This window comes from Saccoglossus kowalevskii, chromosome 11 (genome assembly GCF_978046115.1).
Source record: "Saccoglossus kowalevskii chromosome 11, keSacKowa6.1, whole genome shotgun sequence".
In the NCBI taxonomy this organism is placed as follows: Eukaryota; Metazoa; Hemichordata; class Enteropneusta; family Harrimaniidae; genus Saccoglossus; species Saccoglossus kowalevskii.
The window spans coordinates 11202905-11217430 of NC_140651.1; the positions used below are offsets into that span (position 1 = coordinate 11202905).

At 33.6% G+C, this 14526-nt stretch overlaps 3 protein-coding genes across 9 annotated transcripts in view; 1 reads left to right on the forward strand and 2 right to left on the reverse strand.

Annotated features, from left to right (window-relative positions):
- LOC100369598 (androglobin-like) overlaps positions 1 to 1974 on the forward strand; it is a 115662-nt gene extending 113688 nt beyond the window's left edge. For all 7 annotated transcript variants that reach the window (XM_085505757.1, XM_085505759.1, XM_085505754.1 and 4 more), the window contains exon 42: positions 919 to 1974. In XM_085505757.1, the coding sequence (XP_085361883.1) occupies positions 919 to 1122 (204 nt within the window). In that variant the 3' untranslated portion in view covers positions 1123 to 1974. The remainder of the gene's footprint in view (positions 1 to 918) is intronic.
- Positions 1975 to 8525: 6551 nt separating this feature from the next.
- On the reverse strand, positions 8526 to 11439 carry LOC100369748 (fibrinogen-like protein 1). The gene is made up of 3 exons (XM_002730645.2): positions 11343 to 11439; positions 10994 to 11074; positions 8526 to 9187 (listed from the first exon to the last, which is right to left on the reverse strand). Exons 1-3 carry the CDS (start codon positions 11437 to 11439, stop codon positions 8526 to 8528), a joined length of 840 nt encoding a protein of 279 aa, XP_002730691.2.
- Positions 11440 to 13725: 2286 nt separating this feature from the next.
- Positions 13726 to 14526, reverse strand: LOC102802523 (carbohydrate sulfotransferase 11-like). The gene has a single exon (XM_006811434.2). It carries the CDS (start codon positions 14524 to 14526, stop codon positions 13726 to 13728), a length of 801 nt encoding a protein of 266 aa, XP_006811497.2.

Genomic DNA, 14526 nt, shown 5'->3' on the forward strand with positions numbered 1-14526 from the left:
TAGGATGGAAAAGTTATAACAGCGTCCGGATTACTATTATTAAAAGTTGTGAAATTTAAAACTTTCAGAAACCCAACGGTATTTCCAAATGTAATCAGGATGCTGTTTTTGTTGATTTAGCAAGCTTTTAGTGTGATAATACTTTCTTATTTAATATAAAATTCTTCTCACAATGCATTGTACATATGTGAATGCTCAGTTGTGGACATTTTGAGTTGTATCACACATCTCAGGTTTTTTCATTAGTGTGATGATAGCAAGTTACGAAAATTGATGGAGATTGCAGAGACCCATAGATATTTCACTCATGCTAGAACTATTGCTCAAAATTGCACATAATGTTTTCAATAACTGGTACCAGTGACAAGTTACCTATTTAGTATGCATTTCAAGAAATCCCTTTGTGTGTATGCACAGTTTGAAATGGAACAATTTTGAATGCAATAGAACTCTCTCCTGCAAATAAACTATATTGTTTTGCAATAAACACGAGTTTAGTACCTGTATATAAATGTATTTTAGTAATATTTTGTAAAGAAATCACAGAAATAATTCATCTATTCGTAAACAGAAAATTGTGACCTCAATGATGACCTGCACGTTACTGACTTTAAAATGTTCCATCCAGATCATGGCACCCTCTCATTCCAATCCCTCCCCTCAAGTTTAATTACCTACCTATCCACATATGTACTGATGTACATGTAGTTCTTAGTTTTGAACACCAATGTAATGCTAGTTAAATGATCAAGATTATGTCAACAAATACAAATATTGCATCATTAGTTGTAACATGTATGGTACATCTGTGAAACATGCCTCATTTGATTTAAAAATTTAGAACAATCTTGGGTCGTTAAGCAACTCCAACTTTTTGGTTTTCAGTCTCTTAAACATTAACACTTGATTCGATTGCAGGAGAAACTTGATAAAGCCAGAAAAGGAATCAACACACCAAGGGAAGAATTCCGACAGAAATTCCTGGAAGCTGAACGGAAACGACTAGAAGAGATCGCCTCCCAAGAAGCAGCACTGAAGGCAGAACAGGAAAAGAGTTCACCGTCACCTAAAGGACGAAAGAGTGCAAAGGGCAAAAAGAGTGCTGGAAAGAAGAAGAAATAAAGGATACAAATGAATATCAATGAACTTGAAATGAGGTCTTCCATCCAGTGTCTATTACCAAGCTTGTATATACTTTAAAACATGATCTTATACTTTCTGATTTTTTGATTAATGTAGAATACTGCCTCACATGTATATGATTTCTTTTTTCATCATCAGATTCAAAACCTCTTCGCCCTGAATGGGTTTTGGTGGAATCAACATCACGTCACAAAATATGTAAATAATATATACTTAAAATGTTCTCTTGTGCGTTGAAATGATTGGTTCACTTCTGTTAATAAATTTAATTAAATATAAAATTTAATTAGATATAAAAAGTCAATGTATATACATTTTTTTTATGGCCACCTATGATTGTATTCGAATGAGTTTCTTATTAAACCCATTCAGCTGCAATAATATCTTTACCAAGTCCAGGAAAACTGAAAACCGAGTAAAGAATACATGACTTGTTGTGCTCATAATGGTGTCACTATGAGTATGTAGGTCATATCTGATCATGCTTTCTTCCTCTTGCTCCAAACTTGGTATTTTCTTTTTGGTTTTTGCACTTTTGTGTTTTGTACACCCTTTCATTTGTGGAATGTCACGATGATGTCCACATGAATAAAAAACTGAAATGTTTTCATGTTTTATTAATAATGTGTTGCAGGTCAGCCGTCCATTGTACAGTTTTATTGTTGGAATGTGAATTTGATATTTTAACTGATGCCCTTTTTTTTAAATTGCTCCATTAATATGTACATTCGTCATGGTTTTTGTAAAAACAATATTATATGCAATGTATTACAACATTGTTTTTTAATATTTCTATTTTCAACAATTTGAATAAAGTGTTGATTTTAAGAACATTATTGGCAGTGTCATATTTTTACTGGTTAGTCTTTGTTTGACAAGCTCCTAAACAGGGACTTACATTTGTATGTTTTGGGTTCCGTCTTTTCATCTGTCCATACATGCTTGTGTGTATATGTCCATCCATTGTGCCTTGACCAGTTTTGTTCAAATTTGGTACAAAGATAAGGCATAATTTTTGTTTTTGGCTTTCCCGTAATGAAGTGTTATGGCAAAGTGTCTGTCATCCAACATTTTTTAAAACTACCAGCTCAATTGCTTTGATACCTTGTACATGCCTTGTATGACTTTTTTGTAGTTTTTGCGAATGCTGGCCATGTATTGGAAGCTTACCACTTGAATGTTCAAGTGTGTGATTAACTTGTGCGAATTGCTCGAAAAGAGCAGTAATTAAGTCATTAATTATATGGATTCAGTGTCATAGACTAGTTGCCCAGGCCATGGAGGTAAAAAGACCTCCATGCCCAGGCTATTTATCTTCATCTAAGAGTTCCATGCTATATTATTGTGCTGTCATAATCCCGGCAAGATGAGTATTTTTGGGCCACAGTATTTTCCGGCAGATCGATATCGAAGGAGGAGGGGGGGGGGGGTGAGTTTGAGTTCTTATTAGTCTTAACATGAATTCTTTACCCTATATTATCAGTAATATGATGTCTGGGGTTGCGGCATGAATTATTTTCCACCAATTTTGTATAAGATATTGAGAAACATTACTGTTAATTATTAAACCTACATTCATGCCCCGAAAAGTGTCTGAATTTGTTGATAAAGTTTCTGGAGTATGTCCCCGGCACAGTGACCAGCATGTTTCAGCTCGTCCCAAACACAAATGAAACTAGTCCTATTTCGGTAACGGAAATCCAACAGGCCCAGGCAATTTCTTCTGACTCTGTCAAGTTCTCAAAAGTCCAAATTTTCAAAAAAAGCTGATACCATCTCAAAAACTATTCCTTCTAGGAATCGATTTGAAAATCATTTCACTAATCAGCAGCGTATTGCCTGTCAGTAGCCACTTAGAAGCTAAAATTCCCAGTAAAAAAAACTGACAGTGTTTTGGGAGGTGTTAACATCGCCAATATAAGTCTAAGATAATATAAGTTGCTAATAGACACAATGGCGATGTTGTGTAAACTTTCAATCATTAAAGAAATTTCAAAACAGACTTGCACTGCCGACTGCTGATTTTCTTGTATACTTCCCTCAGATTGATGAACTGTTCTCGACAATCTCACTGACCTTTTGTACCACCCAAACAGAGCATTCCGGTTATCACAGTAACACATTCATTTCAAGAACAGTCTGGAACACTTGCCGTTGTTATCTTGCAAACATAATTAGCCAACACACCTAAAACTGTCTTCATGGCAGCCTTGGTCGGTTGGTCTTTGTCAAGATGCAACCCACTCTTTGAGTTATATATCTTTCTCGCATATATTATTTCCATGGCAATCAGATCCAACTGTAATTGATTGGTCTTTCTTTGGTGAACACCTCATAGAGTTTTTGTTTGAAGACGCTTTTATAACTTTTTAACTTTTATAACAAACAAAACAATGCTGACAAAAACATAACCTTTTCTAGGTGAAGGTAATATTACAAATATGTAGGCAATAAATTACTAGCTCACAATGGCATGGAAAGACAAGTGACCCATAAAATAAAGGAAAGCGAGCACTGTGGTTCTTTTTTCATAGAACGAATTGAATCTTTAGAATGAACAAATTAATCAGCTTCATTTGAGGTAACTGGGCTGAATACTGACACAGTGGCTAATATTATGGGATATACGTAAAGTCAAAATCTACTCACTGTTTGAAACATACTTGTGTTTTAGCAAACTACACATTACATGGCCCCATAAAACAAGTGTTCCAATTGGTCAATCGAATTACTATTCACCATATTATACAAGTCGACCTGACATTGTTAACAATTTGTGAGGATAACAAAAAGATGTTAGTGAACTGATTACCATAGTGAGTATTATATCAATAATAACATTAATAATTATTATAATAGTGAAACTATATTCCTAAATATTTAATTGACAAATTACCTTGGTTATCCGATGTTGGTTTCATTGTGGAAAAGTGCATGTTATGGGTTGACGATGGTTCTGTCCATGTTTCTGTTGTAATTGCAGCATCTGTGCTTGATGTAACATTTTCCCGTGTTGACATTTGTTTTTCTGTAGGTCGATCGATATAACAACAATTTCATACTATTTCATATGAATGTCATATTAATGGCGAAATCAACCAAAACATTGCTATCGAGTGGGCTTCTGGTGCAATCCCCAACATGAAAGTTAATTAGGATAGTCGATCATGCTTAGACCTTTCCTGGTAGCTTTATGATCCCAATTTAAGAACGTCACATATTAATTCGTCTACTTGTCAGCGTTATAAAATCGTATTACCAAGAATTATACTCGTCCCGTCACCCACCTGCTTCTGTCCCAAATCGATATACTATATAACCAACACCTACAAAAAGGCATACTGCAGCAATAGAAATTACTCCAATAATGAATATTTTTAACTTGGTAGTCATATTTACTGTTAGTCAATATGCGGTCCAAGGTAACTTGGTAACACAACATGTTCTAACTCGTATGTATTGTGATTTTATTTTATTTGAATGTGAATACAAAACAAGTTTTTATTTTCAGGTAAAGGTGTACTCTGTTAAGCGAAACTAATGCATTATACTGTATTACTACCGAGAAGCAGACCTTGCCCGCACCACCAGCAATCACAATACTTCCCCCTTTCTTTTCTTCTTTCCCCCCTGTTGTAGAGAAGTTTTTGCCCCAGCCTTTGTGCTACAGCCTGGCGGTACTTCACTATACATGTTCCAATTGTACGCAGACGCAATTATGTAGGTTACAAAGTTGTATATGTGTGTGAACAATTTGAGGAGGCTACATAATAAAATGTAGGGGTCTGAGTTATCGGGTGATGTGTAATTATGCTAATTGTGAAGACCTGTATGTAGGTACTAATAAAAAAACATTGATGTATGCATTAATTCTGGCTGGTTCAGATATAGACAACCATTGACAATGTTTATTTGAGAAACCTATTGTATGAATGATACAACTAGTATTATATGAAAAATGTTATTTTCTTCATTCAAACAAATGACAATTTACAATACGTGGTATACTCTCAGGGTCGTACACATTTTTACATTATGACTGGTTACAATTAACAGTAAACATTATTAAACTATATGTGCGTCATAAACTGTTTTTAAGACTTTTGGTTTTAGTCTTTTTAACACAATCAATGTAAATTGGTAAATTTATGCACTTTTGCATAACAACTTCACATGTCAAGATTGTACTTCGTATACTTTTGATTATTGTAATAGTCAATAATAAAACATGCATTACATTTTATATTAAAAAAGCATTTCAATATGAAATACATATCATTTTGACCACTGAAATGTGCTTTAATATTAATTTAAAATGATGTAGTTTTGGGAGTTAATATAATGATTCGCAATAATTTTGTTAATTTAAATAGGATTTCGTAAATTTCAGAAACAAATTAAGGTAGCGGGACTATTATTTGCATGCTTGTTTTCATCTTCTAATTGTGACCAAATGACTACAAATAGACCCAGGAAAGTACATATTTTTAGAATCGCCAGACTTCAAGCTTTACAAAGGCGTGTTTGACATGCCCGTATCTGCATTCTATGCTGCGTTACTTAATCAAAAGTGAAAAAATACTTTTTTTGTAAAAAAAATAATTACGCATTTATGCTGGTGATAAGAAGTTTTTTTTTTTCAATTTTCCTAGTTGTTCAATAGTCTGGTAAATTGAATGTGTCTGGTCAGTTTTATTCAAGCAACGCGTTTTGAAAAGTAGTGTCCTGAATTTTAATTTCTGTTTTAGTCGCATTGCCCCCAACTCAAACCACAACACATTGGTAAATAATCCATGAAATAGTTTGTCTAGACACATTCAAGTTCCTCTCATTGTCACCTTAGAGCTGTGAAAATTTGGTGTTAATCCGACGAAATCGTTGATGAAGTCACAGCAAAGATTTTCAAGCTTGTTTATCGGCACAAGCGATTTGTTTTCACATCAAGGTCTGTTTTAACATGTTGTAGGGGCATTCAAATGTATAAGGCTATTGGAAACCAAAAAATAAAGGAATGGGGTAGCTATAATTCGATAAAATCGGCAGATGAAAACACCAAAATCAATGATTTTTTTTCAGTGGCTGTGTGACCTTGTGTCTGACACATTCATATGCAAATGCTAATCTGTGAAATAAACAGGGGCGGAGACAAACCACTCAAATGTTTGGAAACACTCATTGTGTGTCAGATAGCTACTGATGACACATCCTAACATTGCTTTATCTTGAGTTAATCTTTGAAACTTATAGGCACATAGATTAAACCTGTGTTGTTGATTTTGTAAAACACTACTGAAGCTGCCTTGCTTCCCTTCAGAAAATCTACATTTTAACCAACTTACATGACATTCTAGGTTACGTTGACTTTATCAGATGAAAGTTCATAGTGCATTTCATCAATTAGTAATAAATGTGAAAATCGTAATTTTCAACACAAATAATAGTCTCGCTACCTTAAAGCGAAACACTTTTTAGATAAAGTCAATGTCACTATCCCTCACACTATCGAATCACCTAGTAGTTACTCTCATCATTCATGTCTTGTTAGCATGTTTGTCATTAATGCCTCGGTCACCAGGCCTGTCACTAGCTTTGACATTGGTACCCCTGCCACTATGTTTCCTGTTAATTTGAATAATCCACAACAGAGGAAGAGGAGGAAGAAAGCCACAGTCGCACTGGTGACCATGGTATATATGATAATACTACACGTACAGGAAAGGACAATGAAAATAGTTCACTAATAGCGCATGATGCAATATACGAACACATTGACATTAGCACTTAATAAGTCAAATAAATATCAGATAAAAATTAAACTATGTAAGTATGCATTTCTACCTATTTCTTCGTTTTTAACCTATATTGTTATATAGTACGTGAGGAAACGGTAGGATTTTTGCAGAATTGGCTAGGGTATGTCACATTGAAATAGGATAGTGATATGTTAAATATATGTAAATTTCTTGTATATAGTTATGTTGAAGAACATAATATATGCACGTTCGGCATATGTATTTTGACACGTTTAAAACGTACGAGTTCTCTGTTTGTACAGTAATAAAATGAAAGTGCTCGTTATGGTAAGTTTTGGTACTGTTTTGAACATATATGACCTTTAACTCATTTTGATGATAATCGGTATACTATATATCCATCCAATGTAAAAAAAAAAACAGCATTATAAAATGCACTTAAATTTGCATACACTCGGTATGTCTAGTATTACTCATTCCTGACGATGTTTACTTTTTATACTAAATATTGTGGAATGATTTTATTTGTGTTCACATCCACCTACAATTCGTGGCAAGAAACTGCAATATCATGTTCAGTACCAAGTTTAAAATTGATGTTGAAGTGACAAATTTGCATTATCTCATAATCTTGAAAAACAGAATAGTACACACCGATACAATTCATTGTGAATTTGTTTTCTAAACTGGGGAGGGGGTCTTCCACCATCTCAATGTATACGTAGGGCATCTATTCAAATCATTTGGTTTAACTGATGTGATATTATTGGCCAACCGATAGAAATTTTTGTATATATTTTTGTCACAGAACAATATCTCTAATGTGTTTACCGATTGCATTCAAACTTTTAACAGGAACAACGCATTTGCATGTCACACACGCATACATACATGCATCCATTTCATGTTCTATGAGATGTATTTCAAAGGTTATGTACAGGTGAGTAAGAATTACAAAGTTCACATGAAATGAGTATAAATATTTACTACAAACGGAAAACCGGAGATACTATCGTGAAATGTACAAAGCCGAGTGAACCGACCAGTTACCAGCGCCTTGTCAATATAATAGCAATCTGGTTTCAAGAAATCAAAAATAACAATCTTTTCAAATAATTTAATTCATTGACGAAATCCGAATATTCAAGAGAATAATCTTAAATATTGCTCTGTATTTCTCGAGATTTATCTCTTTATTTAAAAAAAAGAAAAGAATATTGAACAAAAAAAAATATGTGTTACCCGTAACTTGAAGTTCGGTTAACTGTTATTAACAGTTCCAGTTACTAAATATGGACGTTTAACAAAAATAGTAATACGTGTTGCCCGTAACTCAAAGTTCGGTTAACTGTTATTAACAGTTCGAGTTCGTGGTCTCGCAAAAGTGTGCGTGGTTTGTGACATATGGGCATGGTCATTTTTGTAACTCGATGACCGTAACTCGAACAATTCAGCATCTGTCAAACAATCAACTTGTACGAACAGTTCGGTAGATTGCCTTGAAATATAGTATTATAACAGAACAGACTGTGTTTCACTAGTGAGGAATATCCGAATGTACTAATATACATTGACGTACATATTGGGTAATATAAGTTATTGACAGTAATTATGAGTACCCTTGACTTTCTAAGCAGTATCCTGTATTTTCATAGTAGATGATTTTAAAGCGACAAAATTATTCCATGTTTTCCACATTATAGAATCGATTTCGTAATCCTCATTTGGATAGTAGATTCCATTCAAATGGGCCGATGAACATGAATTGAACCACCACGCACCATGGTATTCTTGAGCACAATTACTACTAGCACCAGCTATGGGATGAACGGCATTGTCATTGTCTCTGTCATAAGTTGTAAATGGTTGACCATCAGCCTCAGTATTGTCATTCCATCTCATTGCATCACCAGCCGTACCTGAACAATTTCCCAAATGCAATATGTAGTTACTGTTTTCATCTTCCACACTGAACGCATCATACTCAGCATAAGCAGTGTCTCCATCAAACTTTTCTAAGTCTATTCTCAACTTGTATGACGACTGGTTAGTCAAGCGATATATGATGTCATTGCCTATCCAGTATTCACCGTCGATGTTTCCAAATCCGGCTTTATATTCGTCCCAGATTCTGTAGAAGCCAACATAACCACTTTGTCTACGTTGTATGACGGTCCATGCTCCAGACTCAGTCATTTCACAGTACACATCAAAGGGCTGTAACACTCCGATAGGTTGTATTTGATATACCCCACTATTGCCACCAACTAAAAGTTGAACTGAGTCACAATCTGAGAACGCAATGAAAATATGGCTGTTAAGAGAAATTCACTAGTACCAATGCTGCATTGGATACTCGTGTGCAGTATCCTTACTCTATGCTCCTTGTGTAAAAAGCTCAATATTCAACAGTGTTGTAGTCACACATGAAAATCTTATGTGAACATATAAATGTAACAGATGTGGGTTTGTATTTTTGTATCACGTTGGTTACCATATGCATGCATATTAAAGTTCACCAAAGCTTTAACTCGAATCAAATTTATCAGACTGTATTGCAAGAATACTCAGCATTCATCTGATTAACTGTTTGCAAAAAGTCATGTAACAATTTCAATCAAAACAATCAATACAGGGCATTTAACGTCAAATAAAAATGTGCCAACATTGGTGTGCCACTAACTATTTTGCCGAATAGAGAGCTGTTATTTGTTGTAAAGGTATCTGTATCCAGTGTATTTTATTTTATTTTATTTTATTTTATTTTATTTTATTTTATTTTATTGTTTTGATTGGTGCATTATAGTACGCAAAGGTGACAGTGCTATACGCCAAATTTAATTGAAGTAATTTATTAACTATCCAATTCTTCTGGGAATAACCTGGTCTCTAATCGTTGTGTGCACACTGGACTATTTGTTAGTACATCCGGTATTGTATGTTATCTACGATTTCATCTGTAAAAACAATTACAATGCGACTTTGTATTCAATTATGATTATAGGTCTTCACACATGTTGATTTCAGTATACTCGTTTTCGAGTTTTTCATTATTTGAAACTGTTGAACGATTGTTTTCTATAAACCCCCAATGACCACACCGAAGTTTGATGAATTATTTGAAGAAGAAGGCAAGAATTCACACATGAATAATCATTTTCGATTTTGTAATAAAATTATACGTCACTTTTCGACAGGAACATAATGTTACTGTTTATTTTATCTAGTAAAATGACACTAGTAATTTCTAAAATTTGTTACCGTTGTAAATGAAACATGATCAGTGTTTCAGTATCGGCAAATTTACATGCGAAAATTAAGTGAGTAAATTCTTATGAAGTATAAATTCCGAACTGCTATGTAAAATTTATAATATCCACTGTTACCATATATACTAATTTAAGTCCAAGTTTATAAATAAAAATCGTTTAGTTTATATAAGGGTAAATAGACAAATCATTACATGTTGTAGTTTAACTAATCTATTATCAATTTGATAATTCAGAACCACGCAATGTAATATAATAAAATACAAGACAAAATGAGCTAGTATAATACATACGGCTTCAACATGATGTTTACCTTACTGTGTCATTATGGACATTTTTATTGTAGAAATCCTTTTCAAGAACAGTTTATCGGAAATGATGGATATAATAACACGAGGAATTACTCTGCATATATAATGAGACATAACATCTAGCAATAAATATTTCATTATGCCTGTAGATTCGAAATACATGTGTAACCATATTTCATAGTTATAATTGTATTTTCTAATTACAATACTTAAGTATTTCACCTGAAAGAACGCCTATATTAACCTATTATATGTGAACATGAATTGTTTATCAGTACCATGAAATTACGTTTGGCTGTTTATATCAAAAAGGGGCGAAGTTTTGATCACGGGCTTAAGTACTGGGACTACTTTTAATGATGTACATGTTGATCGTTAGTATCGAGAACCCCAACAGAATAAATATTGTCCCTAATCACATCTTACCTACAAGGTGTGTTTTAATTAACGTTATCAACATTTGACTTTCTTATCGGGTATGAGCATGTCGAATGATTTCATATTATTGATAGACTACCTTGCATATGGTATGTTGGTTCCGTAGTCGCCTGTATTTCTCCTGTAGTTGTGACATTCCTCTGTGTTGACGTTTGGTTACCTGTGTATCAATATAATAATTCAATAGGGTATTATATGGGATGAGTGTTAACGGTTTTTATCATTGTCTGACATGCTACAATAATTAAAAATAATTTATTGAAAATAATTAGCCAAATAAATAATTTTCATCTTTGAAGAGTTGTAAGGTTTAATTTCGCAATCCTAATTGTCCTGTTAGTTGTTCGGTTCAATTTTCAACATAGCAGAAGGTCTTTGAATACAATGATTTACACGTATCTCAAGCAGTTCAGTCTTTCGGCACTTACCCACTTCTGTTGCTAAGCGATATCCGACCACCACAGCAACTATAAAAACTACAATAAATACGACTCCAATAAAGAAGATTTTTACTTTGAGCAACATATCTAGTATGTCCCGGTGTATAGTTACCTATTTCTAGAAAGAATGATGTGTCTGGCAGCACAGTTTGTACTGGCTTATACTTATAATCATAACAAAATCATTTGCATGTGAATACAGTCATTCAGTTACGACACTGTTTTTTGCAATACGTCTTTAGACATATTTTATGACGTATTAAGGTTGCTTTTTAAACATGGGTTTTTGTATAAAGCGAATGCTTTGATCTGGAAAATTGTGACGTGTCAGTTACTGTTTCAAAAGTGGTAACTACAATTTGTCTTTGCCTCAATATAAATACAGAATAAGAATATTGCATATAAGCAAATATTGATTTTCCAATAAAATATATTGCCTTTTGTTATATATAAAATAAGAACAAGATGGCGGCCAAAATACAACAGAATATAGTCAAGATTGAAATGTTTCTAGTATACCAGGCTTAATCGTCTGATGATTACTTAAGTTGCAGGTTGAATGTCTAACTAAATGAGGATTTACAGTGAGAGCAATGTCAGACTAATCATGCGAGTGAGATGAAATGAGTATAACACAAGAAATCAGGGGCAAACATCAAACAACATAATTTAATCATTGTTGTTGCTTAAAATATTGAAATTAATACGAAATTTGCAAGAAAATTATAACGATTACTAAGCTCGATATACGCTTCACAGTGTCGTATTATCATCATGCTACTCTCATTTTTGTTTGTGATAATTTTAGTGTTTACCTAGTAAATGGCTGGTAACAATATGAAAAATACTAATCTAGGTGAATGTGATGCCAATTGTGTATAGACATGTTCAGTTTGAATTAACATGACCGTTTATGTAAGATCTCAGTAAACAATAACAGCATAATCACATGCTTTGATCACCCTTCGTGAAATATTCAGCATACCCATAACGAAAACACAATTACTAGATGAAGACACTAACATTGTTAAATAATCGTTAAAATAAACCATGAATCGTTTTCCTTCGACAACCTGGTGCCATGTATACTGCGTTGATTTTATGCTTAGTTTTACAGTACAAAAAAAAATGTGTTTTTGTATATGTGTATCAAGTGGACATCATACAGATACTGATACTAACAATATTTTGTTATTAAAAATGAATATAAAGGTAATTTTATTCGATATTTGATGGTTCGTCATAAAGGGCTTCAGTTGCCAGCGTAACACATTGATGGTAAGACTTACTCACATCTAACTCTAATCCTAACCTTTATCTTCCCCCATTTTAATTGTATATGCGCTTCCCCTGGACACGTATAGTAATTTAGAAAAACACATACAATTACATTTGGGCCTGAGAGTTAGAGTGAGAGTTTAGGTTAGGAGTGGGGGGCCTTAAGGAAGTCATTCGACCTTGACGAGTTATTGATTGATAGGATTGATCGTATGTTTATGCTAAGCTTGAATTGAACAAGTAATATGGCGACAAGCCGTTACTGAATGTAATACTTATTACCTAATTATACTTATTGAATGTCGACACAAATAGTTTGGCTGACACCGTTAACTTGTTCCTATATTCAAACAACTCTAGACGTATTATAATATCTGACCATGTGGAGTTTGAAATACTGTCACGTTGTGTGTGTAATACTCAAATGTGACGTCATATACAAGCATTATTGTTATTTACAATAGTTTAAATAATTTAATATACTAGTAATTGATTCCATATTACAATAGGAACCGAAACTATCAACACATAATTACCCTATGACAGATGGCTCATAATAAAATTATTTCTTGTTATTCCAAATTTTACTAATCGAATTTTACTATTTGAACTGATTACAGGATGATAAATTTCAAAATAAAAATGTACAATACAAACCAAATTAACCTCCCACATCATTGCAAACTTGTGCTTTCCAATTATAAAAATACTAACTTGAATACCCCATCAGCACGAACGCAATCAAATAAAATTGCGGAACATTAATAACATTTAAACCGAAGTATTATCAATAGTGTGAATATATAACTATTAAATAAAGAAAACAACTTAAAAAGTGTGAAGTGCGAGGAATAAGGAAAACCTGGAGAATCAAGAAAATGTCGGTGTACTTGATTGGAGCAACAAATGCCCAGTATAGGTATTGACCAGCTTTAAACATTGATTGTGAAATCACTAGCCAAAATATTGCTATGTGTTTTAAAAATAAAGTACACTTCACATACAATTATAATTGTTTCACCAACTGAAAAATGTCGTTTACGATCAAATCCTGTTTAACTAACTGTATACACTTTCAATATGTACCAATCTCTCAAATAAGTTCTTTAGGAAAGGCATACCCAAAGAGTTTAAAGTCCATTTTATATAATTCATAAAGTTTAATTATATCCTCTGTTGGGATTTGTGAAAAATACTTAAAATACACATTTTCGTCAGAACTATTAGTAGCGTGATAACTATATTCCGGGAAATTGACATTAGTAACACCAATGGAATGAAGTAGATAGTTTGATTCTTCGACAATATTTTCAACATGGCCAATAAAATCATAAGAATGTTCACATACTGAGCACAGTTTATGCTGGAAGTCCCAATGCTCATTGAAGCCAGGCGTCTTTTTAGAACTCAACACAAATTGAACAAATTCGTAAAATGTGACACTTTTCCCACTATTTATGATTGGCGTTGACGCATTTTCACGAAATTTGGAGAGTATTTCTACTCCTATTCTTTTCTCCATTGCATGCCTGTCAGGGTTTTCCAATTTACTCCTGTATGCAGATAACAATCTTTGAAACGGATGACGAACAAATAAAAACGAAATGCAACGTCTTTTATCGATGTCCGCTAGCGAAATACGTGGATATGCATTTCGGCCGACATTGACGTGGTGAACATCTTTAAGATTGTCAACAGCCCCTTTCAAAACTAGCAAAATTCGTCTCCAATTTGTAGTACCAGCTTTAGGAATGCGGCAGTATGCAAATTGATATTCGTCGTTGTATACCAATTGAGGACTTGTATGTGATATGTGGTAATTTGTGGCACTTGGCTTTAAATCAGCGCATACTCGCTGGATGAGCTCTTTGCGATTTCGCTGAATTTCGTCCAT